Genomic DNA, 26,966 nt, shown 5'->3' with positions numbered 1-26,966 from the left:
GATCTTGTTACAACAACGTGAATCACACTTTATTCTCACATAGTTAACTTTATTAACTATGTGGTTTCAGAATTTACCCTTAGCAGTATATAATTTACTATGAATGCGATGTTATATCCGGGTAATTATCATTTTTCTTGTTGCAAATAAATTGAATTGGGTTTTTCTATTCATTATACATTATGTATATATATCTTATATTATATGTAATATATTACATTATATTTAATTATATAACCAAAATGGTCTATTCAAATTTCCAATGAGAACATTCAAAACTTGCATAACATCTGAATTCATTACTTAATCCATTCTTATGTTGAGGTAAGAAACTAGTTAAAGTTGTATCAGGATAATTCTTTTTAACAACTTCACGCATCCTTTCTCCGGTTGATGATATGATTTTAAACTTTAAATCACCTTTCTTAGTCTTTTCATTATGATCTTCTACTAAAAGATTTTTTGCAGCTTGAGCTGATTTGGTTTGACATTCTTCTTCTAAAAATGGTGGATCAATTAAAAGTCGATGACATTTATGTTGAAGATGAACTGGAACTTTACTTGGTTCATTATAATCATAAAAACTAAAATGATCTCCTCCTAATACTTCAAATCTAGTATCATATTCAAGTAAATATATATGTTTTGTTGGAATTTCTTCAGGAGGGAAATTTATAATGGCCGCATAAACTGATGGAGCACTAGCAATAGCAATCACAGTATCTTCATCAGCTCCTTCAAGAAGGGCCTTTCCTAGTATAGCAGCGGTTTCATCAGTATACCAAAATTGGGAAAGTTGCCAATCTTCTTTAAATTCATCAATTGATATTTTTTGTTGCTTTTCAAATCGATCTTGAGCGGCTTTCTGTAAAGATTCAAATCTTTCTATTCTATCATTTTCTTCCTTTTTAAATTCCATTAAGGCCGCTAATGCATGCGCTGACAATGTAATAGGTTCATCATCAGAATCCATCTTTGCTTTAATGAGTAATAAACCCATCATCATCTCTAATAGTTTCAAAAAAATTTTAATACCCTTAAATTGATGCGCGACCTTTTGAGAATGCGACATTGTCGCACCAAAACAAATCTAAACCTCTCAGATAAACAAATGTTTACATATAAGTTAAGTCTCTATTATATGTTATGACGGTCAATCATAACAATTCAATTAATTAAATCAATTCAATTCATACAGACTTTGAACAAATCGTTATGCTGTTCAATTGTACTCCATCGGAGTTGGTTTCTTTTGTCCTAGAGAAACTCTCTTTCTCAGGTCAGAATGGTTTAACCCTCCTGGAGATGTGGGAATCAATCAGAACCAAATTGGATCTGAATAAAATAGATTCATTCCAAGAACAAATCATTTGGCAATGGTTATTCTTCAGTGAAGAAGAGGGTAATATGGTTAAATTATATGTTATCCTTAATAAAACTCCTTTACCTATTTTACCTAATTATAAAGATTTTGTTTCTAAATATAATGAAGATTATCATAAAGGTAATATTAGAATCCTCCCCACAGCTGATACTCAATGGAGAATGTTAACAGGATTAGAATCTACTAAAAAGGCAAGAGCTCAATTAGGTGATAAACCATTTGAATTACTTTGTGAAATTGCAAGAAGTGGTCCTCAAGGTATAACGTCACCCGATTTATGTAGAGCCACAAATCAAGATCCAAGATCAATGCCTCCTAGATTTAAAAAATTAGAAGAATCAGGGTTTATCATAAGGAATTATGTTTATGATCCTAAAATTCGTCAACATACAAGTTTATGTATCCATTCAAGTTTTGCAAAAGGAACTAAAAAAGCTAAAGAAACAACTTCTGAAGAACAAACATATAGAAATGCGTTTAAAGCAAGACAATATATCGTCCAATCAGTTAAAAATGCTCCTAATAATTTAAGAAGTTTCCAAGATTTAAAACAAGAATTAAACCTTCATAAAAATAAATCATCAAGTAAATTCTTTAGAGCCATTGTTCAATCTTTACATAATAATAAATATGTGGAAAGAGTTATGGTGAAATCTCCTGAAGATGGTAGACTGATCTATGCCATTAAATATATCAAGGATTTACCTAAAGATCCCTATGATCTTGAAGATTATGTGGAGAATTTTAATGCCAATACTAATGAAGATGAAGATGATCGTGGAGAATTAGCCACTGAATTTATAAATTCAGATAAACCATTATATAATTTATTTTTCCCCAATGCTAATCAAATTCATAATTTAGCCTTTAAAACTGGTGCTAATGGTATAATAAGTACAGATCTAATGAGAAATATAAGTGGTGTAGCTGGATATAGACCATTAGCAAGATTATTAGATAATATCACCAGTTATACCTTTGATGGTAAAACTTTCAATCCATTAAAGAAATATCCTGATGAATATAATGAACAATCTTTGGTTAAAACCTTGGATAGTGATGCAAAGTATAAATTTTATCGATATTTTGGTAAGCCTTATGTACAAGGTATTGAAAAGGCACATACGGGTAAACCTCCCAAGAAACAACCTATTTTAAATAAAACTTTAGCCCAATTGAATACGAAAGAATATATTGCGTTGGAAAAAGTATCAAGAGGTGATTTCTTATCCATGAAGAAAAGATCATTAGAAGAAACTCCTGAAGCACCTAAAAAGAAAAAGAAGAAAGTTAAAGATTTAGATATTGATCTTGATATGACTGATGTTGTGGTTGAACCGAAGTTAGCTAAAAAATCAAGAAGAAGAGCAGCTACTAAAGTTAATTATGCTGACATGGACGATGATGAAAATCCTACAAAGGAAATTACAGAAGATGCCGAACCAGAATATATTGAATCAAAACAAAATGAAGCTGAAGAGGCTGACGATGAGTTAGAAGTGATAGAAGTCAAAGATATCAAACCAATCACAATAGATATTGAAAGTGTTTCTCATAAAAAGATCCAATTGGGTGAAAGAGTACACAAAGGAACAACAATAAGAAGTTCAAAGAGACGTTCTACTTTACTTGATATTATCAAACAATTAGGAGGTGTAACTTATACTACCGCCAGTTTAAGAAGAATGGTAAATGATGCATTGGGAGATTCATCAAGTACATTAGATGTGAAAACTCTTGCTAGAGATATTTCAGTTCTCATAGCAGGAGGTGAATTAGATGTAGAAGAAGTTAAATTTGTTAGGACTGGTCAATCAATTACTAGAAAGATCTTAATTTTGACAAATGAAAAGTATAGGCCAACTCCTGCTCAAATAGAAGAAGCCAAGAATAAATGTATCTTGGATAATGGTGATAACGAAAAAACTAAACTGCATCGAGTCGTGGAAGGAGAAGTTACATTTTACAATATGGAACGTCCAACTTCAAGAAGAAGAGGATCCAGATTACAATCATTGGGTGATAAAGATACTCCAGTTAAGAGATCAAGAAAGAAGGAAAAAATCATTGAAGAAGAAGAGGAAGAAATTGAAGATGTTAAGAATGCAACTCCTGAAGTTGTTAGTGATACTATTCCCAACTTGGTATCCAAAAAACATAGAGGTAAATCAAGACCAGCAAAGAAGACCAAAGGTAAAAAGGGTGGCTCTAGTAGATCAGGTAGAAGAGTTAAAGTGGCTAAATTTGATAAATCGGATGCTACGACTCTTTTCAGATCCATTGTCATATCGAAAACTCTTAAAAGAGGTACCATCAACTTTGCCGAGATTGCTGATCTCTTTGAAGATATGGATGCAAGAAGCGTCAAACAAAAATGGACTGTTGTTCGTAGACTGGTTGGTGGTTTAGCTGCAGTTACTAAAGGCACTGAAGATTTTGAACGAGTGGTTATGAAAGGTATTGATGATGAATTGGTATCAGCTGAAGATTTAGAAAATGTCAAATTCCAATTCTTCTTGGATTTATGGAAAGATGCTGATGGATCAACTATAGAAATTGCTGATAAGACACCATTATATGTCTCGGTGGAAGAAAACTTGAATTCATATAATAAAATTGAAACTGGTGAAGCTCAACAAGATTTATATGAATTATTGGAAGATAATTCCATGAGACAAAAGGAATTAACCCTTTCTGGTGTTACATTTTTTGAAAACCCAATTCAAGACATTAAACCAAAAGAAAATGATCATATTCGAACGGTATTAAAAGCTATATTTTCTACCACAGAAGAGAATTTTTCAAGTTCAAGAGCTACACAAATATTATCTGAATTTGGGGAAGATGTTACGTTTCAAGCTTCAACTGCACTTATTCGAGATAGAGAAATGTCATATTTTAAATCGGATGATTCATCTCATAGATTTGTTTTAACTGATAAAGTAACAAACTCACTTACAGTGAAAACAACATCAAAATTCTTTAAGCAAGCTGCAAATTTTAAATCAAATATTGAATCAATATCTGAAGCTTCCAAAGGATTGATTTTATCCCAAGGTATTCTGAATGGTCAAATGTCATCTTTATTAGCCCTTTTATCAGATAAAGAAGTTTCTTTAGCTCATATTGATAAAGCTTATAAATTTGAAGGGTATGAATCAAGATTAATTGATAAAGATAAGTTAGCATGTGATATAGTTGTGTTTAAGGATTCATCAAACATCACAGCTCCAGACATTGTTAAAGTTCCAGTCCCCACAGGTAAAGCATGTTCTCATGTATGGTTAGATTTGAATGGAAATATCAATGAACAACTTTGGATCAAGATTATAATTGCTATTTTGTATTATATCCATTTCAGACCTGGTATTACAAGTTATGCGATCCATAATAAATTACTGTCTGTTTTAGGTTGTGAAGATTTCAAAGCGGTTGTTAATTGGTTGGTTGATTCACATTGTATAGGTAGAGGTGATCATGATTCATATTGGGTAAATAGTTCATGGTATGGTATTTTAGGCTTGTAAATATATAAAAATGTATTATTATTATTTTGTTTAATTATATTTTATTAAGGCTATCAATTTTTTTTATGTGCACACTCATCGAAATTTTTTTTAATTACTTTTTTTTTTTATTTATTTTTATTTTAATGATTTAATGGTCTTATCATATACTTTGATTACAACCAAATCAAAAGAAGAATTCGAAACAAAGCATGGGTTTAGCAGGTACTAAGATAAAGCAAAGATTTGGAAATGATCCAAGAAACACTAAATGGTCCAACGATACTTCGAGATTTGGACATCTGTATCTTGAGAAATTAGGATGGAAACCAGGTAAAGGTCTTGGATTAGTAGAACATGCTACTACCACTCATATTAAAGTTTCCTTAAAAGATGACAATGTAGGTCTTGGAGCAAGATTAGCCAAAAAGCAAAAGAAAGATGATCTTGAAGAAGGTGATAGTGTTCATCTTGATGTATTTCAAAGAATCTTAGGAAGATTAAATGGTAAAGAAGATAAAATAAATAATGAATTAGATAGACAAAGAAAAGAGAAGATAATGGGGAAATTGGGGATTCATTTTATTAAAGGAGAAGTTTTACAAAGTACCTGGGATAAAGAATCAAAATCAATAACGGCTTCTGATTCAAGTAAGAAATCTAAGAAGAGAAAATTAGAAGATGATGGCGATAATGATGAAGATGTTAAGAGATCAAAGAAAGATAAGAAAAGTAAAAAAGACAAGAAAGAAAAGAAAGTGACGAAAGAGAAGAAAGAAAAGAAAGATAAAAAGGAAAAGAAAGTAAAGAAAGATAAAACTGAGAAGAAGGAGAAGAAGGAAAAGAAAGAGAAGAAAGAAAAGAAGGAGAAAAAGTCAAAGAAGGATAAATCTGAATCAGATTTACAACCAGTCGTAACAGAACATAGAGCAATTTCAACAAGATTAGCAGTAAGGTCAAGATGGATCAAACAAAAGAGAGCATCTGTAATGGATGAGAAAGCACTTAATGAAATTTTTATGGTTACAAACTAAATATGATAGAGATAATATTTTATATACATTGGCATTATTAGCATCCTTTAATATATAATAATAAAGGCAATAAGAAATATTTATTTTGAAGTACAAGTAGAGAATTGGTCTATAAGATTTTAATCAAAAATGACAAAAGAGATACCACACATGAATCCAGTGACAATGGTTGTAATTGCTAAAATTTCAACTTTAGAAATTTGTCTAGCACTGTAAGATCCTGAAGATTTCTTGGTTGAAGTTGAAGAAGAAGTAGATTTACTGCTACTACTACTTGAATTACCACCACTAGAATTAGATGAGCTACCACCACTTGGAGTATAATTTGAGGAACAAGATGAACTCAGGGCACCACTATTGATAGAAGCAGAACCACTAAAGTTACAAGCTGAAGAGTTTTCATTTTCTTGTTCGTAATAAGCATTTAATACATAAGATAATTTATCTTTATCGGAACAGAAGGAAACCTTACCGTATTGTCCACTAGTACCATTAGCAGAAATATCGGAACAATCAACATCAGCACAAACTGAACCAAATAAATCACCATAATCTGAGGAATCCACATTATCAGAAACCACACATTTGAACCCACTTGAAAGGCAATTACAGTAACTTTCATCTGGAGTTGGAGGTAAGTTTTCAGAGGCAGCCCAAGTTGCAGCTATAGCTGGACAAGCTAAAGTTTGAGTAGCTGCAGCTGAAGCACTTGCCAGATTGGCATATGAAGGAGAAATGTTATTAATTTCAGAAGAATAATATTGGAAATCAGCCATGGTCAGAACTGAATTACCATTGACTGAAACTAAACCATAATCATTTTCTTCTTGGAAATACATATAAACAATACCACCGGACCAAACATCAGTCATTTCAGTACTGAAAATGGTTGCAACCTCAGTAAATCTTCTTGGAAGATCTGCATTACACCCATATTCAGAGAAGAAGATAGGGATAGTTAAATTTTGGAATTCTTCAGTTCTAGCTTCATAACCTGAAGATTGGAAAGTTGCATTACCACACCATTCATACATGTTTATACCAAAGAAATCTGCCTTTTCAGAAGATTCTCCACATGAGAAATAATCAGCAATAGCAACTCTTGTTTCTTCATCATCATTTGATGAATAACCCACAGGAATAGTTCTATAGTTTTTATCACTAATATACTTTTTAACATCTCTAACGGCTGCTTTTACAAATGCAGAAGCATCAGTATTAGTAACATTATTGGTAACTTCATTACCAGCAAAAAAACCTAACACATTGGTATAATTTTGAAACATATCAACCACATCAGTATATCTTTGATACAAATTCAAATTCCATTCTGGGGAATCTCTATTAATAGAAAGATCAGGTTCTGATAAATCAGCAATAATATAAATACCAGCATTGGCAAAGATATTCATACAAGCATCATGATTTAAACTTGTATTCACAGCATAAACTCTTAAGACATTAGTATTTAATTCTTGAAAATATTTGACATCTCTTTGACAAGTACTTTCATCAGCCAAAGGATCTTGAAAACTAAGAGATGAATCATTAGCAGTATTCTGTTGATAAGCAATACCTCTCATTAAGAATTGTGATCCATTATTGGAGAAATAAAATTTATTACCGACAACTTCTACTGGAGGAGTTAAATCTGAAGTATTAGTTGAGCATAATGATGATTGAATGAAGAAAGCAAATATTGCCAATAAAGGGGCAAACTTGAAATTTAACATCTTGGGAAATATAACGAAAGTGATCTAAGATGAAAAAGCGATTGAATAAGAAGATTTTTGAGAGAAATTGATGTTAAGAAGAAGACTAATTTAGGTATTTATAACAGTTTTGGATAACATGTTATATATAAATACACGGTTAAGCTAAAGCTTCAAACACGTTAAAAGTTTTTAATAAACAAAGAAATGATAAATAAGTAAACAAAAAATAAAGAAATCCAGATGAAAAGTGAAACAACGCAATCATACGTAATGTTACAATATAACTACTATTACAGTTAATAATGAGAGAAAAAAGAGGCTATAAGGATGATAATAAGAATACACAAAAGAATAATAGTGTGAAATGGTAAGAAATTTTTCACATATTCATCTAAGTTAATATTAACATTAGATCATAAGTTATAAAATAGAATTTAGTGTTTAAACAAACTATTTAATTGTTGCTACTTTTTTCTTTTTTTGGGGCAATTATCAATCACAAAAATAAATTTTATTTTTTTCTTTTTTTTCTGTTCGACATTTTTGCTCTTTCGGGAATTTTAGGTGTCCCCTTTTTTCCAGATTTAAAGGGTTACGCAATATAAATGAGCATCCTTCTTGTTAGGAAAGGCTGTTTTCATCGTTAGTTAGATTGTTAGTTATATGAAGCAAGTTCCATTAGGATGAGATTCAGCTATATATATATATATATATACTATTTCATATGAATGTTGACACGACTTCTCGACTATTCATTGTAATGAACTGATTAGATTTCAGAACAATATATAAATCATTTCAAAAATAACTGTTTAAAACAAGACATGTACTTTGTTCCCTTTCGATTGTCGTGTGAATGCTCATAATCTTATTCTTTATTCTTGTTGTTCTCTTCCTGTTTCTGTTTGTCTTTCTCTTTCTTAATAAGGTAAAATTTGGAAAATAGTGAGATTGTTTCTATTAATAGACATATGGTATTATATAAGCATAAACTCTTACAGTTCTTTCTCTGATTCATTCAGTAAATAATGAAAAGATAGAATAATATCTTATTTTGTTAGGTTGCACCTATACTTAATGATTTGTATCAGTTTAAGGTGTTGCACTCTCACAAAGTTTTAATGTTCTTTTTTTGCGCCCAAACCATTTTGAGCCACCAAAATTATGAGGAAATTTTAATCAACTTTCTTTAAGATCTATCAGACTTTGATAATCTTATATTTGGTTAACTAAAGCTTAAAACTTAATTATCATCAATCATAGATAGATAGAAATCATATAATTAATTCAATTAGGTTTAAAATTTTCTTTTCATTCATTCCATAATGTTGTTTCATGGTTTAATCATTTTATTTAGTTTAGCCGCTCATATCAATTTGGTTAATTCACTTAATATTAGATCCAATAGTCATAACAATAATGAATTCGGTTCTTATGTTAATCCTAATCCAAGACCCTATGAAGCTTGTCCTCCAACGGATACCATAACTTTAAATAGTTGTTGTAATGTGGTTTTAACAAAATTAGATGATTGTAAAGCTGATGATTTGGCTTGTGAATGTTGTGCTTTACAAAGTATAAAACAAGAATGTTATCATCTTTGTCCAAGTAATCCATCAGCTAAATTCTTAAGTGTGTTGGTGGAAGATTGTTCCGGTATGAAGGATATTAATGCTTGTGCTATTCCATTTAAAAAAGATGATCAAATTGGAACTCAAAAATCATTTATTAAAGCCAAAGTTCATAAATTTAGATCAGATAATACTAATAATAATAATCAAAATTCAGTCACCATTAAATCTAAAGTTGTTGATAAATTAAGTCCTAATTTTATTAATGGAAATGAAGAAAGTTTATCAGCCAAATCAAAGATTAAATTAATTTTAGAACATCATGAAAATAATAATAATGATGAAGAAGATGACGATGATAAAGATTTTATTAATCTAGTCCATAATGATATTGATCAAGTTAATCTTGAAGATGAAGACGTCATAATTTCTAAATCAAGTTTAAATTCAACATTAGATCAAGTTCCAAGTTTAAATTCTTCATTAAATGAATCAACTTATTTTAATGCTTCTGGTTGTAATAATAATGATGAAACTACTTCTGGTACAAATCAATATTCTACCAAATCAATTGTATATTCAGTTTTCATTACTGTTATTATCACTATAGTTGCTGCTTTTACTTAGATTGTGAGCTTTACAAAAGAATGGAAACGTACTTTTTTTTATTTATTATAAAATCAATAAATTTTTATATAGACAAGTATACAATATATATATTTAGGTAACTTAGAGTGATTCATTCATCCAATCTAAAGTATACTTTATACCTGATTCTATATCGACGTTTGGTTTATAACCAAGGATTTCTTTAGCTTTTGAAATATTATGATAACGATGAGCACAAGCGATTTTAACTCTGAATGGAGTAAGACCTGCTTCTTTACCGGCAAGAGTGGAGAATGCTTCTGATAAGTATCCCAATGCAATACCTAATGATCTACTTAATTTAATATAATAACTATCAACATAACCATCTGCTTTCCAGACTGTTCTTGCTAAAGTCCAAAAATATAATGGAGCATCATTGGTGACAAAGAAAGTTTCACCACCGATTTTATTAGCATATTCTGGAATTAAACTTTTTTGAGCTGCTAATACATGAGCATCAGCTACATTACCAACATAACTCCAATCGAATAAATTATTATTATCCCCTAATTGATATTTTGATTGACCTAATTTTGCACTTGCTCTAAACCCAGGGACAACTTGACGATCTCCAGGTCCAAAAATACCAGCTGGTCTTAAACATACGGTTAATAATTGAGGAGAATTAGCATTTAAAACGGCAGTTTCAGCAATGGCTTTGGTTTCATTATATCCATCCATATGAACCTCAGGATATGGCCATCTTTCATCGGCATTTTTAACATCTTGACCATTGAATATAACCCCGGCTGAGGAAGTATATACTAATGCTTTAACAATATGAGAATTTTTCTTTGAAACTTCAATAACATTATTAGTACCATTTACATTTACTTTTTCATAAATTTCTTGAGGTAATCCATGCATTGGAGAAGCTGAATGAACCACGACTTGACATTGTGAATCTATAATGGCATCAGTGACATCTTGAGCTGATGTTAAATCTCCTTTATAAAATTTAATCTCTTCTGGATTGAATGTAAAATAAGTGGATAATTTTTCAGGTAATGGTCTAACATCAAAGACATGGATCTTAGTGTTAGGACTTAATTTGGAGAATTGTTCAATTAAATGAAGACCTAAGAATCCAGCACCTCCTATCAAAAGCACCGACTTTAACTCTTGTGACATTATATATATGTGTATCTATTATCTATCGTTGTTGATGTTGTTATATGATCTGTTTAAACAAATTTCCAAATTTTCTGTCTCGTTTAAAAAAAAATGGAAATAAAATATACGAGACACCACACAATTATTAGCGCGTACTACTCTATAGTAATATATCCTATCACTTTATATATTTTCATATACATCTATAAATGCTATTTAAAACTCAAATAAGTTCTTATACTTATCAACCTTAGACCCATCCAATTGAACATTTACAATTTCAACATCAGGAAATTTATAATATGATCCAAAATCATTATTATTATCAGGTTTAGTAATTGATGAATTGGTATTTGAATTAGTTATACCAAATCCAAAATTATTATTGGTTTGTTTGACTGTAGGGGGTGGTTGGAAATTAAATGATGATCCAACTTTGACTTCAGGAATTGGTTTGGTATTTTCAATCTTTGGTGGGGGTATGATTGGTTGTGGTGGTTCTATCTTAGTATTTGATTCCACTGTAGGTTTAGCATTAAATGAAAAATTACCTGAATTAGATGAAAAGTTAAATGCATTAGATGAAGTCGTACCATTAAGAATAGAATTATCCTTCTTCTCTATTTTATCAGTCTTTTCAAACGCTAATGGTTCAGATTTATCAAACAAGATGGTTTTGGCAATATCCTTAGCTGTTATAGATATACCATTAGTATTATTATTATTATTTTGATTGTTTTTAGTAGTTGTAGTAGTACTTGATTCTTTTATTATAGGTACTTTCACCTCCTCAATCTTAGGTTCGACATCAATTTTAGGTTCAATGATATCTTCCTTCTGAGTATAAGTTAATTTCCCATCTAAGATCGATAATAAAGTATTAGCTGCTTCACTTCTTGGTTTATATGGTTTATAATTCTTTTCTTGAAATGTGGTATTAGCAAGTGATATATCTTCCTTCTCAGTAGTATTTGCTGTAGTCTTTTTCTTATGTCTCTTTACGGATGGTCTTAATCCTGAAGATGAAGCTGATGGAACTCTGATTCTTGTTCTATATGGAGATGGTAATCCTGAAAATTGATATACTCTCTTTATAGATGGCATAGTTTTATTAGCAGTACTGAAACTATTATTAAAACTATTATTGGCAAATGTATGATAAACAGGAGTATATTCAGGAGTATCTATCATACTTGTAGCATCTGGATTATTCCGTTTTAAATATCTTTGTTTGGGAGAATCAAGTAAGATCAGATTATTTTGGGTGGTATTAGATGGATGGATTAATAAACTTTTATCATTTAATAAATTAGTGAAATCACTATCGTTATTGTTTATGGTTTTATCTTCTGGTTTGGTATTCTTAGTCTTAGCAATTAATGATAACACCCCTTCATATTCTATTTTAGTTAATGGTTTATCACCCTTTTCTTTAAAAAAGTCCGATAAAAGCTTACTTGGAGAAGATTGGACATCATTATCATTAGAAGGAGGAGCATTAATCACAGTTTCATTGGCAAAAGACGTATCGAATCCACCAGGTATTTTGAATTGATTATGATTATTATGAGTAGTTTGTTGTTCAGTTGTTGTTGTGGTATTTGCTATTTCATTCAATGATGAATTTGCTGATGCATTATTGAAGAATCCCTTTACTTTAGAAAGTATACTTCCTCTTGATCTGGCATTCAGATTAGTGGAATTGTTGATTCTATTTCGATAAGAATTGAACACCCTCCTGTTATCCATGATTAGTGATACAACTTGGTCCTCCTTTATCAAGTTTTGATATATTTCATCGAATCTTCTTTCAAAAAAAAATTAATTTTTTTTTTTGGTTTTGGTTTGCTGACTGGTGAGAGACTGAGAACAAGACGCAAAATCCAAACTTCAATAGTTAACATAAAAATTAAGTGGAGATGAATATTGAAAGGTTATGAAGTCAACAAAGATTAATCAGAGATTCATTTTATGATATGGGGATATATATGTCATACTAATTATGATCATTGGGAATAACTTAGAAGAATACTAGGAGATATGGATATAAAGTTACCTCAAGTTTGATTCAGCTGCAAAATTCATCATATCAATCTACAATATTTCAGTAAAGAATCAATACATATATCGTATTCAATTATGATATACATAAAGAGATAATTCATAAGTGAGGTGATTAAAAGTGGTGTGGTGGAAAGCAATGAATAAAGCAATCCCTCTAATAAATAAAGAATAAATAAATATAATGATAGGCCAGAGGTGGTACAACCACTTGGTTGATTTGATTATCAAGATCACACTTTATATTGACATGATTGGAGTAATTCCCTGAACTCATCAATATCAATGACACCATCTTTATTAAGATCTGCTTCTTCGATCATTTCATTAATTTGAGAATCTTGTAATTGTTCACCAATAGTAAACAAAATATATTTTAATTCATTTGAATTTATTTTGCCATCTCCATCTTGATCAAATATTTTAAATACTTCAATTAATTCTAATTCTTCATCAGTATCTTTTAAATGTTTAGCTAAGATTAATATAAATTCTCGAAAATCAATTTTACCATCTTTATTAATATCAACATGATCGATTAATTCTTCGATTTCCGTCTGAGTTGGATCATGATTTAATGCTCTCATCACTGTTTTCAATTCATTTTGATCAATGGTTCCATCGTTATTCTTATCAAATAATCGAAAAACATCTCGATATTTATTAATTTGTTCCGAAGATAATGATTGATTCTGTAGTTGTGATGATGACTAAAGATAGTTAGTACTGTAATTTATTCATAATTGGATATTATACTTCACATACCATTATCTAATGTTATTATTATATCCCCTGGATTAATCTTTCTCGTAGCAATTATAATTCAATTGATAGATGAAATTTTAACTTTCTGTCAAAAATAGACCTGAAATTGAAATTGAAATTGGCATAAATTCAGCCGTTCCATTTTTTTGAGAATGTGATCATGTGATCCAATTTTGGAGGATTTAAATCAGTCCAAAACAGTTAATATTGGTACTATAGAAGAAGGTTTGGTAATTAGTGAAGGGTAATTGATGATTTAGATAGTTTATTTTGGAAATAAAGCTAAAAATATTTATTGTTGTATGATTTTAGTCAATTGAATTTAGAATAACACTAAATTGATTATTGTAAATTGGATGCAAATTTATTAATAAAGTAAAATTCTATTAATGCCCAATTAAACTAATCAATAATATCAATGACATTACTAACACTTGATCATCCCAACAGGAAGAATCACTTTAATATCATTCTATAATTAAGTATAGGGTCAGAATTCATTAATTCGGTTAAAAAGGTGTCAAAATCTTTGTTTTGGAGAAGAGACCACAGGGAAAAAAAGGTACTGAATTATAATTACAAATATATTTTTACAGCACTTTAAGTAGGAACCATAGAGTTAAAGACTATTATTCAAACCATTCATTTCATCTCCAACAATCATGAATATATCATTAGGATAAATGAAGGAGACCTCTAATCATCCATCCAATAATGTTAACCATAATGATACTACTCAAATGGGAAATGATCGTGATCAATATCTGTCATTTTTAAGATCATTGGATAATAGTGAATTAATTCAATATATTAATAGTTTAAGTCAATCACAATCATCACAACTTCCACCTGTTCTTGCTAGTAGTCGTCAACAAATTATTGGTCCAACTACCCTTGAATCAGAGGGAATCACTTCCACACCTATAAAAAGATCTAATCATAAGAGAGATACTAGTCAGAACGCGTCATTAATAAGCTCTGATCCATTTAATGATGATTTAGATGAGGTTTTATTAAATTTAAAAGATGATAACAAACAGGAGGATATAGATAAGGATCATGAAATTAATGATAATGTTGATGTTGCTTTTGTCGATAACAATCCATTTGTGATTGATGAGAATGATATATCAGTACGCGTACCTGCCAATGAAGATGAACCCGAAGAAGAAGACAATGAAGATGAAAAAGATAATACCGTGGGATCATTACATGGATTTGGTGATTATGCCACTTATTTCCATAATAAACATCTCAAACAACAAAAATTAGATCAAGAATATATAAATTGGGATGCAGAACGAAGAAAAACGTTAAATTTATCCACCACTTCCAATACGGTATTATCATCAACTATATTTGAATCATGTATAATCTTTGTCAATGGTCATACTAATCCATCCATCAATGAAATCCATCGATTAGTGATTTTAAATGGAGGAAAATTCATAAGTTATTTAACTAAGAAATCAGCTGCAACTCATATAATTTGTTCAAGATTAACTCCCAGAAAGAAAATTGAATTTAGAAATTATAAAATTGTTAAACCAGAATGGATTGTCGATTGTATAAATCAAGGGAAATTATTAGATTGGAAATTGTATCGAATTATTGAAGATATTGATTATGGTCAAAAGAGATTGAATTTTAATAATAATGATGATGATGTGGGAGAAATCAATAATGAAGTCGTATCTGAGTCTCAATCTCAAGACCAATCAGACGTATCAATTCAACCAGGACAGAGAGTGGCTGAAGATACTGAAGATGGAACAGATAATCAACTGCTGGAGAATAAAGTCATTACACAGGATTCCAACGACGACCCAATTCTTCCCGGTCAACAAGTGGTTAATGATAGTGATTCAGATGAGGTTGATGAAAATCAAATGTTACCATTAACTCAACCCGATGAGGAAAAAGAACCCAATTCTCAATTCTCCTTACAAGACATCAACGAAGAAGAACAAAAGGATATGGAAAAGGTATTTGAAAATTCAAATTCAAAAAGTGTTGATGCTAAACATCCTGATTTCTTAAAACATTTCTTCGCTAATTCAAGATTACATCATTTAAGTGTTTGGAAAGCAGATTTAAGATTGAAATTCTTACGAAAAATCATTAAAGATCAATCAAACTCCATGACTCTGAAACATAATACTAAGAAGAACAATAAACGTTCAATCATCATGCATATTGATTTCGATTGTTTTTTTGCAACTGCTTCATGTTTGAATCATCCTAAATTAGATATTAATAAAGACCCAATAGCCGTAACTCATGGTTTAAGAACTTCAGATATTGCAAGTTGTAATTATGTGGCACGGAAATTTGGAGTTAAAAATGGGATGTGGGTTACAGGGGCATTAAAGCTTTGTCCGAACTTGATTAAATTAGATTATGATTTCGTCAATTATGAGAAATATTCCAATGAATTTTATAATTATTTATCTACTTATAATGATAAATTCGATACTATTTTCCCCGTTTCAATTGATGAAGTTTTGGTTGATATCACCAGTTATTGTGAAGATCATGATGATGATGATTTACAAACTTTAATTGCTGATTTATGTACTACTATTAGAAGAGATATTTTCCAATTAACTAAGTGTACAGTAAGTATTGGAGTGTCATATAATGTATTACTTGCCAAATTAGCTATTAAAAAGGCCAAACCTGATGGATATTATTTCTTACATGATAATATTGAAGAATCCATTAAATCATTTTCAATTAAAGATTTACCTGGTATTGGAGGAAGTATAATGGAGAAATTATCCACCATGTTACAAAAATCAGATCGTATATTAATTGAAGATATTTTATCATTTTCAAAATCAAGATTAATAACTGAATTCGGGGATAAAACAGGAACGAAGTTATATCAATTCGCCCGAGGTATAGATGATACATCGATTCAAATTGATTATTCTAATCCTGAAGCTGTATTAGGAAGGAAATCAGTTTCAGTTGATGTTAATTATGGGATTCGATTTGAAACTTTTGATCATGTTGATGATTTTTTAATGAGATTAGCAAAGGAATTATATTCAAGATTGGTATCATTAGGTATTTGTGGAACCAATATAACTCTAAGATTAGCTAGAAGAGCACCAAATGCTCCAGTATATCCTCCTAAATATCTTGGTATGGGATATTGTACGTACGTTAATAAATCATCAAGATTAGGAGTTCCTACGAATGATTGGGGAGTTATTGGATCTGAATTAAAAGCATTGTTTAGAATGGTTACTGTTCCCGTTCATGAATTAAGAGGTGTATCCGTTACATTAACTAAATTACAAGATATTGAAGGATTGAAGAACAGTAATCGACAAATGAGATTACCATTTAATCAAATTAAATTAGATGATCAAAAGCAGAATCAAAGACAAGAATTTTCTAAAGTTGAAAAGGTTAAGATTCAACCTATCACGAAACTATCTCCTACGAAGAATACGGCCACTACCACTTTATTCAATTTAAGTCCTAGTAAAAGACAAAAACAACCGAAAGTATCATTCCTTGAAGATGTGAATAATATAGATTGGGAAGTGTTTGATTCCTTACCATTAAGTTTAAAACAAGAAATCAAACAGGAATTACAATCAAGAGGATTAGTATCATATTCACCAGTAAAGAAATCAAGAAGTCTGAGTCCGATTAAGGGGAATGGAATAACTAAAGCTTATATGCAACAATTATTACCAAGTCAACTTGGAGCTGCTCCAAAATATGTGAGAGTGATAGATAAGGGAGTATCACCTACTAGAAAGCGACTTAAATTGAAATCACCTCTGCCCCAGAAAGATCCACCACCGAAGCAAGTTAGTTTTCAAGATGAGAGTGAAGGTAGTTATGATTCATCAATATTACGAGAATTACCAAGTTCTATAAGAGAAGATGTATTAAAGGATTTAGAATATAAGAAGAAGATTAAAAAATTTGATTTAAAACCATTACGACAAAAATTCAATACTAAGATTGAAAAATCAGAAGTTAAGATTAAACTGATTAATTTTGAATTTATAAAACAATGTAAATCAATAAATCCATCCCCAATATTCATAAACCAAGATCCGATAACGAATATCATCGAGATTAAACGAGATCTTAAATCTTGGATTCAAACTTCTATACCTCAACAAGGACCCCATGAAGAAGATATCAATGCGTTAAAAGAGTATATTATGCTATTATTAGATCAGAAAAACCTTACAAAATGCTTGATATTACTTGAATATATCGAAAGAGTTTTAATTGCTGAAAATATTAACTTTGAAGTCAATGATAGTGTGGAAAGAAGTTCAATTGAAGAAGGTATTAAGGATTGGTATACCTCATTATTGCCCATTAAACATGTCATAATACAGTATAGTAAGGATAATAATCTACAAGAAACACTCCAGTAGTCGGCGGCTACGTAGATTTCATGAATATACACCTTTGTAAGTCTGTTTCAGAGATTTTATAGTTGGTAGTTGATACGGTTCACCTTTGGTTCTACCATTCAATATCAGAAAGAAACTAATTCCGGTCATGTAAAAAATTTTTTTTGATATCTAAAATTGAGGATTTTGACCCTATTTATAGCCTTCTAGTTAAAAAATTTGTTAGAGTAGATAAAATTTCATTGATTGTAAACTTTCCAAAGTACCTGTACTAAGTAATTTCTATAAATTTGAGTATAATTAGTATGGGGCTCTTATTGATAACTTCTATGGATAGAATGTTATTAGAACATTTAGCCAAAACAAAATTTGTATTGCGGTGAGGGTGTTATACCATTTTAGGAAAGTCCTAATATCTGAACAATTAGGAGTTTGATCTATTTGATTTAACTAATGTCAATAGGGTCAACTGAGTTGTTCAAATTTCAAAATCATTTCAGGTATGGAATGATCATTATGATATGAACTTAGTAAATAAAACTACAATTACATGGACCTAATAGAATAGAAAGAGACTTAATCAATGCTGCTGCCACAGAAAGAAACACCAATGTTTGTGTTCAAGATGGAGGTGAAATGATTCTAAATAAATCAATTCTACTAGAATATATTGACAGCTACATTGACAAATACATCGACAGAGTTTAATTGCCAATTAACTTTGAAGAATGATACCATGGAAAGGAGTTCAATAGAAGAAGTTACTTAAGATTGGTGTACCTCTTTTATGGCCCGTTAAACATGTCACAGTATATAGTAAGGATAATAATCTACAAGAACCACTCCAGTAGTCGGCGGCTATATAGACTTCATGAATATACACCTTTGTAAGACTGTTACACCGACTATTACAATGATTATTGTGAGTGGTTGGTACCTTTCACCTTGGTACAACTATCACATATCAGAAAGAAACTAATTCTGGTCATGTAAAAAAAATTCGAGATCTCTAAAATTGAGGATTTTTACCCTATTTATAGTCGCATAGTTAAAAATCCATTTTTAATTTGTTAGAGTAGGTAAAATTTGCTTATTTCGAAACTTCCCAAAGTACCTGAACTAACGAATTTCGCTAATTTTGAGTATATTTAGTATGGAGTTCATGTTGATAACTTCTATGGATAGAGTGTTATTAGGACATTTAGTCAAATTCTGTTTTATATTGCGGTGAGGGTGTTATTCCATTTTAGGAAAGTTCAGAAATCTCTACAAATAGAAAGTCTACAAGAAATCAATATCAATTGGAGTAATATAATAAGTGAAAACACTTGAAAATACATTTACTAAATAACTAACATAAAAATGGTTAGTAAATTGTTAATCCTAAATAAATCATTATAAGTTAATATATAAAATCCAAAATCGTTCTACTAGAACATATTATACCAAATATCTTAGAAGACTTTTTCATTAAACTAATACACATGATATGCCAGCAGACATTCTAACAAAAGTCAGCTCCCAAATCCCAATAGATTGGCGAGTTGTAGACTAGAACTTAATAAGCGCTTCAGTAGGAAGTTAAACACAAGTACATCGATAAGGATAGCCAGACGCCGTGATCGAGGGCAATAGAAGGGTTATAGTACAAGAAGAGGCTAGTCTTACAACATTTAATTCGACTCGCCAATCTATAGGAATGATACTCATCAACACTAGAAAATTTGGTTAATAATTAACCATAACAAACCGCAAAAGTTTGCAGCGTTATGCTAAATAATTTAAATCATTAGTATAAATAGGTGTATATTTCATTTTGACTCTGGTGCATCATGCCACATCGTTAAAGATGGGCTTGTGCTAAAGAAAGAAAGAAAGAAAGAAAGAAGAAACAGTTAGTGTTTATTATATAAATTTTGAAATTCTTCGAAAGGGCTTTGGTGGAGGAAAGATCACTTGATTTTTTACTCCTTTTTAGTGTGACACAAATAGAATAATGGGTTAATATTGCGGTAGGGATGATTTATATTTTAGATTTAGTTATACATCATAAGAGTTAGTATTTTACAATATTTATAGAGATTCATAACAATTACAAACATGTAATGATTAGTTTAAAGTAGATAATTATGTATTATAACTGTATGAACTATAATCGATTAGAAAACTGGCAAGGTTTAACTTAGATAATGTTAGTAATAGGTATCAAAATATAACCATCCTAAACCTAGATAGATAATTAGAAAGAAATGTGGGAGTTTGTTACGAGTCCCTTTTTTTAATCACTTTAATCAACGGTATTTAATAAATCTATTCATCAATTCATATCATGTCTATGAGTAGTTAATTGATATTCCTTAATATATATGAACATTTAATATGTAGTTGGCGATTTTTACGGCGTGGTAGATAGGATCCTAAATTTACAACCACAAATATATCCTATATTTAATTGATCTTAGATCAATCAATTGAATCATCGATTCGATTTAGAAAAAGTTTCAATGAAATTTGGAGTAGAGGTAGATAATAAATTAAAAGTTTAGGATATAGACTTCAACTACAAAAACAATTAAGTAAAACATATAACATAATATTAATTCAACATCGATTGGCTTCTAGATAAAAAAATTAGTTCCTATAAGATAGTTAGTAGTAGACTAGAATGAAGGTAGTTATAAAAAATGAAGACCAAACCCACCTAATGATGGAAACTCCACAAATGGAGTCCAAACCCACCCAATGATCGAACCTCATAATCCAAGCAAATGACACTCTTAACAACTGGTACAACTTTAACTAACTCAAGTGTAAGCTCACGTACACGTAAATGTATAGATTCACTAAGACAAGAAATTTCTATATGACGAAGTATTTTGGAACGGTTCAAATCTCAGAACGTTAATTGCAATAATTGAATATCTGTTAGTAGTTAATCTATTAACCTAGATATATGAATAAATTAGTTAATTATTTTGATAGATTAATAAAACGTAGAAGAAAAGAAGTAGAGGGTTGTAAAAGTAAAAAAAAAGTAAGAATTAAGGATCATTTAAGATTGATGATGTTTACAATCCCAGAATTTACATGAGTTTTCAGGGTCAATTTATATCTTACTACAATACTACAGATCAAATCATTAATAATAATAATATAAATATACATGTGTTCTTATAAATTGTTTAATTAAGTTGCTATTGTTAGTTAGACTATGATAAGTTAAAAATATTTAAACCTAAATAGATAAAAATGTGAATAATGCAATTAGGGAGTACAGATCCTGTATTAAAAGTATATAACCTGGTTCAAAGATAGGTTAGTAAACGTTGTAAACTTGATAAATAAACAATAATTTAATGGTATTACTTACCCAGTCTATGGAGATAAAGAAATAAGCAAAATTAACAAATAAATAAATAAAAAAAGAGGGAGGGAAATTTGATTTATTTATAGTTTTTTAATTTTTTTACAGCACACACATAATAGAAAATTATAAATGATAATATTTAAGATCACATATAGAAGAATTCTCCTATACTAAAAGATAACAAAAGGGATTAATCATCTACATAAAGTCTACCATATGATATTAAAAAGATATAATAATTTATATTACATAGTTAATATAATTGAAAACTTAAAACGTACACTTCCATAATGAATATATATTGCACAAATACGCACAAGAATACACAAGAATGGTAAAAAGACACATTAATTAGTTAGATATCCTAAATATTTATAATCAGTTAGTATCTTAAAAGTGTTTTCACGGGGAAGAATTAGTAAGACAAGCTGTTGTAGAAGAAGAAAAAGATGAAGAAAGATAAAATCTTTAAAAAAATGAAAATATTCTTAAATAGGGTCATAATTTAAGGGGGCCAATTTTTGCTACCAGTAACAAGATCTTTTTTTAACCTTTAAGATATAGAATAAATTAATATCAAATACATTGAATTATAATATAATATAATATAACAAAACACAAATGTATATATAAAGTATATAAAATAGATAAATCTGACACTGATACAACTATAACTATAAGAAATGATAAAACCTAGACCTAAATAAACAATTGTAAAGTTAATATATGTACTATAATCAGGATATATATATACTATTAGCAGGCTTTTATTAATACTCTCCACGAATATAATGGTAAGTACAACTCCATGTTAATTTGATATAATTTATGAAAGCAAATAGACTAGTTCTATATTAAACACATTTTGGCGAAATCATGTTAGTATTAATATTCCTAGATAGAGTTATGAAAACGAATTGATTTCGATTATTTAGAAATAGGCCTAGTTAAATCTAAAGAAAAGAAAAGTAGGAGAAGGAAATTAAATAAATTATTTTAATGTGTGAATTGTGTAATTTATGTTTAGCCCTCAGAAATGAGAAGGGGGAGATTTCAGGTTCATCATGATCTACAAAGTTCAATTAATTCATTGAATCTATCATAACCAATTTATTTATTCATTTTATTAATGGTTAGTTGATTGCTATCGAACATTTATTATGTAGTAGTTGATGATTTGGAGAGCGCCTTTGATCAAATTTACAACCACAAATAGATCTCACGCTTATTGAATTTGAATCATTAAATTGAATAATTGATTTATAATAAGAATCAAACGACTTTAGAGTAGAGTAAAGTATGAATTAGATATTTAGGATATGGACATTAACTACAAATTCAATTAAGTAAAAGATATAACATAATTTATATTAACAAAAAGTTCAACTTAATAACAGTTCAATTGAAGATATCACTAGTTAAGTATAAACCTAGATAGATCAACAGTCTAACTAAACTGGTTGGTTAGTTAGTAAAGTGAAAAAGGCGTTATAATCCTACGGCCTTAATCCAAATGACATCAAATAATAACAAAACGTGTGATTAGCCAAAAAACCTTAAACAATAAAAGCAAATGAAAGTAGTTAATAGATTGACCTAGATATATAGTTGATTGTCTTGATAGATTAATAAAACGTAGAAGAAAAGAAGAAGTTGAGTTGGGAAACTAAAAAAATTAAAAGTTAGAGATCATTTAAGATTGATGATGTTTACAATCCCAGAATTTACATGAGTTTTCAGGGTCAATTTATATGTTACTACAATACTACAGATCAAATCAATGATAATATAAACATTGATATCAATTAGTTTAAAGAACCTTCCAAACAAATAACAGTAACAGGACTTCAGACTTTGCAAAGGATTAGTTAAAAATATTTAAACCTAAATAGATAAATAAAATGAATAATCATATTCCTGTAAATCTAATAAAGTTATCAAAAATAGACTATTTTGAATATGTTAGTTAGTATTTCTGAAACATATTACTTACTAAGATTTCAGTATGAAGAAATAAAAAACTAACAAATAAATTTGAAAGAGGGAAATTTACATCTGTATTTAAAAAAAGATCACCACTTCTACTATACTAAAAGAATGATAAAGGGGTTAATCAACTACTTATATGATATTAATAGATATTATAATATATATTTCAATGGTAATATAACTATAAATTATATACGTACCGTTTTATATACTGATTAACTATGGATCCAGAATTAATAATCTAAAAGAAAACCAAAGGAACTTCAAAAAGAAGACTTGTCACTAGATATCCTAAATATTCATAATTAGTTTAGTTTAGAATTGGGGAGACCAATCGTACAATTGAAGATCCAAACGAACTTAAAATCAATTAGTCCACACGACAACAAACACAACATTAAGCAGATCAAGTAATTGAAGACGATCCAATTGAAATTCCATAAAACAGAACAGAAAAGAAAATTTGAGAAAAAGAGGATATACTTAATGCTTTAAATAGTTCATAATTTGAGGGATCATTTTGCGACCAGTAACAAGATCTTTTTTAACCTGTAAAAAAAAAGATAAAATTATTCCGATTTGGAAAATCAATCCTTGTGTGTGTTTTGCAGTTTATAACATTTCCAAAATCAGCCTATTGATAGATCCAAGAATGTGTTACGTATCATATAAATGACCCTGGATGATGATGAAGTTGAAAATAATACAATTGAAAGACATGTTTGGTTAGTTTTATCACCTCAATTATCAAAAATATCTGATTTATTACCATCGAATATCGGCAGACAATCATTAATAACTTCATTGATTGAAGCTTATGATTTACCATCTAAATGTCAAGGCATTGTCCCAGTGGTAAAGGCCACTAAGAGAGATTTAGAGACTTATCACGATAAAGAGTTTATTAGTTTCTTATTGAAAAGGAGAATTGATGTGGATCAAAGTTTGGAGAATTATAATGAAATTAAATCATTGGTTCATTTACCTGTTTATAAATTGGATAATGGAATTATAACCATACATGATAAAGAAGATGTGGAACAAGCTGAGGATGATGAAGAAGAAGATTCAACGGAACAATTACAAAAGTATGGTCTTTTACATGATTGTTATCCCTTCCCATTCATGTCAGAATACGTTAAACTCATAGCGGGTTCAACATTATCATCAGCCCGAACTTTAATCCAACTTAAACAATCACAACCTCAATCTCATAATATAGTAATCAATTGGTATGGAGGTCGACATCATTGTCATAAATCTAAAGTTGCAGGATTCTGTTACATAAATGATATCATATTATCTATTCAATTATTTCGAAAACATTCATTTTCAAAGATTTTTTATCTTGATTTAGATTTACATCATGGAAATGGAGTTGAAAATGCTTATAAATTATCTAAGAATGTATTTACTTGTTCAATTCATCGATATGATATTGGATTTTATCCCGGTACGGGATCTTTAGAAAGTTCAACTCCCAAAATGATCAATATACCAACCAAAAGAGGATTAAACGATATCAGTATGATGAAGATTATCAAAACTATCGTCATGCCAATTATGAAACATTTCGATCCTCAAGTTCTTATTATTCAATCCGGTTGTGATGGTCTTTCTACGGATGAACATAATGAATGGAATTTATCTATACGAGGGATAGGTAACACTATCGATTATATTTTGGATGAAATTAATCATATACCAACTTTGATCTTAGGTGGAGGTGGGTATAATCATACTGAAACTGCTAAATGTTGGACTCACATAACTCAAAAAGTCTTACAAAATGATGAATCATATGATATCATTCCTGAACATCCATATCTTGATGCTTATGAAAAGGATAGTTTCCAATTCTGGACCTTAACAAATTCCCAACCTAAAAAGATGAAAGATGAGAATACTGATGAATATATACAAACTTTACAAGATCATTTATTAAATATACATACTACTTAATAATCAAAGAATTTACCTAAGGTATTATTCCAATTTTCATCCCATCTTAATTTACTTTCTTCCAATGCCCCTTCCTTTAATGTAGATAATAATTCATCATTAGTAAATACTTCAAATAATAATCTATAAATCTCATCGGAAGCCTTGACTTCAGGTTTATTACTTGTAACTAATCCATTTATACCATGTTTGACCAATTCATTTATAGCAGGGAAATTCAATGAAATAACCGGGATACCAGACCCAAAGAAATCAACAATCTTCATGGGTAAATCAATCCCACTAGATGAGGTATGTAAGGATACACTAAGATCTGCCACGGATAATACTTTAGGATAATCTTCGATAGCAAGCCAAGTTGATTTTATAATGATTTTTGAAGGATTGAAATCTAATTGTTTGACTTTAGTAAGGAAATCATTCTTGAGTGGTCCCTTTCCGGTGACGATTAATAGTATGGGTGGTAAGTTTTTAGTAGTTTCAATTTGAGTATGGTATTTCTCTAATGCGGTTAATAACACATTGAAATCTTCATCCGGAGTGAATGAAGTTGAACTAATTAGGATTTTATAATTATTTATATTTGGAATATCATTAAACACATCAATGGATTCAATAATTTCTTGTTTTTCTTTCGTCGATGTCAAAGGTTGAAAATTATTACTTGGTCTATCATATAATGTAATTACTTTCTTTGCTGTAAATTGAAACTCTTTAACCAAAAACGTTTTCATCATTTTCGTAACTGTCATATTTAAATCAACAAAATGTTTACCTAAGAATTGTTCATAAAATCGAACTGCTCTTATAACAGGATGATTTTCATTTTGGAATTTTAAATTCAAGATTGTATAATTCAAATTATGCCAATCAACAATGATAAACGTTGATGGACTAAATATCTTTTTAAATATAATCACAAGTAATAAAATCGGAATTGAAGGGGGATTTTGTAATAAGATATAATCAGTGCCTCTAAATCCAAGTAATAATTTGAATAATTGAACTAATTGTAAACAAACTTTCTCTCCTGCAAATAATAAATACGGTAAATGGAAGGAATTCTTAATAGGTTTAATTTCATTAATATCAATATTAATATCATCAATGACATCCATAGGAGGTTCTGATTCAAGGTATCCACAAAGAGTAACATAATAATCGAAATTGGAAAATGATTTAGCTTGATAACATATCCTGGGTGAATGACCTAAATCTCCTAACACTATAATGGCAATTGATTTTCGATTCCCTGAATAAGTACCTTTGGATCTGATATATGGTAAGATGACATAAGCTGTAATGGGTAAACATAAATAAAACCCAATTAACCAGTATAACCAAGGACCATACATCCAAGACAGTTGATCCTCATAGTCTTGGAAATAGTCGTCGATTGCGTCCATTGGATGATTGAATATCAGTTATGGAGGGTGGTGGTATAAATAGAAATT

The 26,966-nt window shown here is 29.7% G+C and overlaps 11 protein-coding genes across 11 annotated transcripts; 5 read left to right on the top strand and 6 right to left on the bottom strand. All coding sequences in view use genetic code 12, as the record gives it.

Annotated features, from left to right (window-relative positions):
- Positions 1-247: 247 nt before the first annotated feature.
- On the bottom strand, positions 248-973 carry DFJ63DRAFT_312836 (protein-lysine N-methyltransferase; the record flags this gene model as incomplete). The annotated part of the gene is made up of 1 exon (XM_064906054.1): positions 248-973. The coding sequence occupies one exon, from the start codon at positions 971-973 to the stop codon at positions 248-250; it is 726 nt and encodes a 241-aa protein (XP_064762855.1).
- Positions 974-1,215: 242 nt separating this feature from the next.
- On the top strand, positions 1,216-4,934 carry DFJ63DRAFT_295804 (transcription factor TFIIIC subunit; the record flags this gene model as incomplete). Its single annotated transcript, XM_064905424.1, has 2 exons — positions 1,216-2,673; positions 2,806-4,934. 2 exons carry the CDS (start codon positions 1,216-1,218, stop codon positions 4,909-4,911), a joined length of 3,564 nt encoding a protein of 1,187 aa, XP_064762854.1. The 3' UTR covers positions 4,912-4,934.
- Positions 4,935-5,015: 81 nt separating this feature from the next.
- On the top strand, positions 5,016-5,984 carry DFJ63DRAFT_122674 (telomerase inhibitor). The gene has a single exon (XM_064903308.1). The coding sequence runs from the start codon at positions 5,103-5,105 to the stop codon at positions 5,922-5,924; it is 822 nt and encodes a 273-aa protein (XP_064762853.1). The 5' UTR covers positions 5,016-5,102; the 3' UTR covers positions 5,925-5,984.
- Positions 5,985-6,043: 59 nt separating this feature from the next.
- PHR1 (Phr1p) lies at positions 6,044-7,657 on the bottom strand (the record flags this gene model as incomplete). Its single annotated transcript, XM_064906053.1, has 1 exon — positions 6,044-7,657. One exon carries the CDS (start codon positions 7,655-7,657, stop codon positions 6,044-6,046), a length of 1,614 nt encoding a protein of 537 aa, XP_064762852.1.
- Positions 7,658-8,964: 1,307 nt separating this feature from the next.
- On the top strand, positions 8,965-9,837 carry PGA43 (Pga43p; the record flags this gene model as incomplete). The annotated part of the gene is made up of 1 exon (XM_064908150.1): positions 8,965-9,837. One exon carries the CDS (start codon positions 8,965-8,967, stop codon positions 9,835-9,837), a length of 873 nt encoding a protein of 290 aa, XP_064762851.1.
- Positions 9,838-9,888: 51 nt separating this feature from the next.
- On the bottom strand, positions 9,889-11,136 carry ERG26 (sterol-4-alpha-carboxylate 3-dehydrogenase (decarboxylating)). The gene has a single exon (XM_064903309.1). The coding sequence runs from the start codon at positions 10,990-10,992 to the stop codon at positions 9,940-9,942; it is 1,053 nt and encodes a 350-aa protein (XP_064762850.1). The 5' UTR covers positions 10,993-11,136; the 3' UTR covers positions 9,889-9,939.
- Position 11,137: 1 nt separating this feature from the next.
- NUP60 (FG-nucleoporin) lies at positions 11,138-12,996 on the bottom strand. Its single transcript, XM_064903310.1, has one exon. It carries the CDS (start codon positions 12,721-12,723, stop codon positions 11,191-11,193), a length of 1,533 nt encoding a protein of 510 aa, XP_064762849.1. The 5' UTR covers positions 12,724-12,996; the 3' UTR covers positions 11,138-11,190.
- A 272-nt stretch (positions 12,997-13,268) lies between these two features.
- Positions 13,269-13,803, bottom strand: DFJ63DRAFT_335052 (calmodulin; the record flags this gene model as incomplete). Its single annotated transcript, XM_064908149.1, has 2 exons — positions 13,269-13,727; positions 13,792-13,803. The coding sequence occupies 2 exons, from the start codon at positions 13,801-13,803 to the stop codon at positions 13,269-13,271; spliced, it is 471 nt and encodes a 156-aa protein (XP_064762848.1).
- A 737-nt stretch (positions 13,804-14,540) lies between these two features.
- On the top strand, positions 14,541-18,215 carry DFJ63DRAFT_286127 (deoxycytidyl transferase; the record flags this gene model as incomplete). Its single annotated transcript, XM_064904949.1, has 3 exons — positions 14,541-14,807; positions 14,922-15,467; positions 15,612-18,215. The coding sequence occupies 3 exons, from the start codon at positions 14,541-14,543 to the stop codon at positions 18,213-18,215; spliced, it is 3,417 nt and encodes a 1,138-aa protein (XP_064762847.1).
- Positions 18,216-24,222: 6,007 nt separating this feature from the next.
- HOS1 (histone deacetylase) lies at positions 24,223-25,451 on the top strand (the record flags this gene model as incomplete). The annotated part of the gene is made up of 2 exons (XM_064908148.1): positions 24,223-25,399; positions 25,441-25,451. The coding sequence occupies 2 exons, from the start codon at positions 24,223-24,225 to the stop codon at positions 25,449-25,451; spliced, it is 1,188 nt and encodes a 395-aa protein (XP_064762846.1).
- A 57-nt stretch (positions 25,452-25,508) lies between these two features.
- Positions 25,509-26,867, bottom strand: ALG1 (chitobiosyldiphosphodolichol beta-1,4 mannosyltransferase; the record flags this gene model as incomplete). The annotated part of the gene is made up of 1 exon (XM_064904972.1): positions 25,509-26,867. One exon carries the CDS (start codon positions 26,865-26,867, stop codon positions 25,509-25,511), a length of 1,359 nt encoding a protein of 452 aa, XP_064762845.1.
- Between the last annotated feature and the right edge of the window lie 99 nt (positions 26,868-26,966).

Source organism: Scheffersomyces coipomensis (genome assembly GCF_036884675.1).
Source record: "Scheffersomyces coipomensis strain NRRL Y-17651 chromosome Unknown DFJ63scaffold_3, whole genome shotgun sequence".
Lineage (NCBI taxonomy): Eukaryota > Fungi > Ascomycota > Pichiomycetes > Serinales > Debaryomycetaceae > Scheffersomyces > Scheffersomyces coipomensis.
This window is presented reverse-complemented; position numbering and strand designations above follow the sequence as displayed.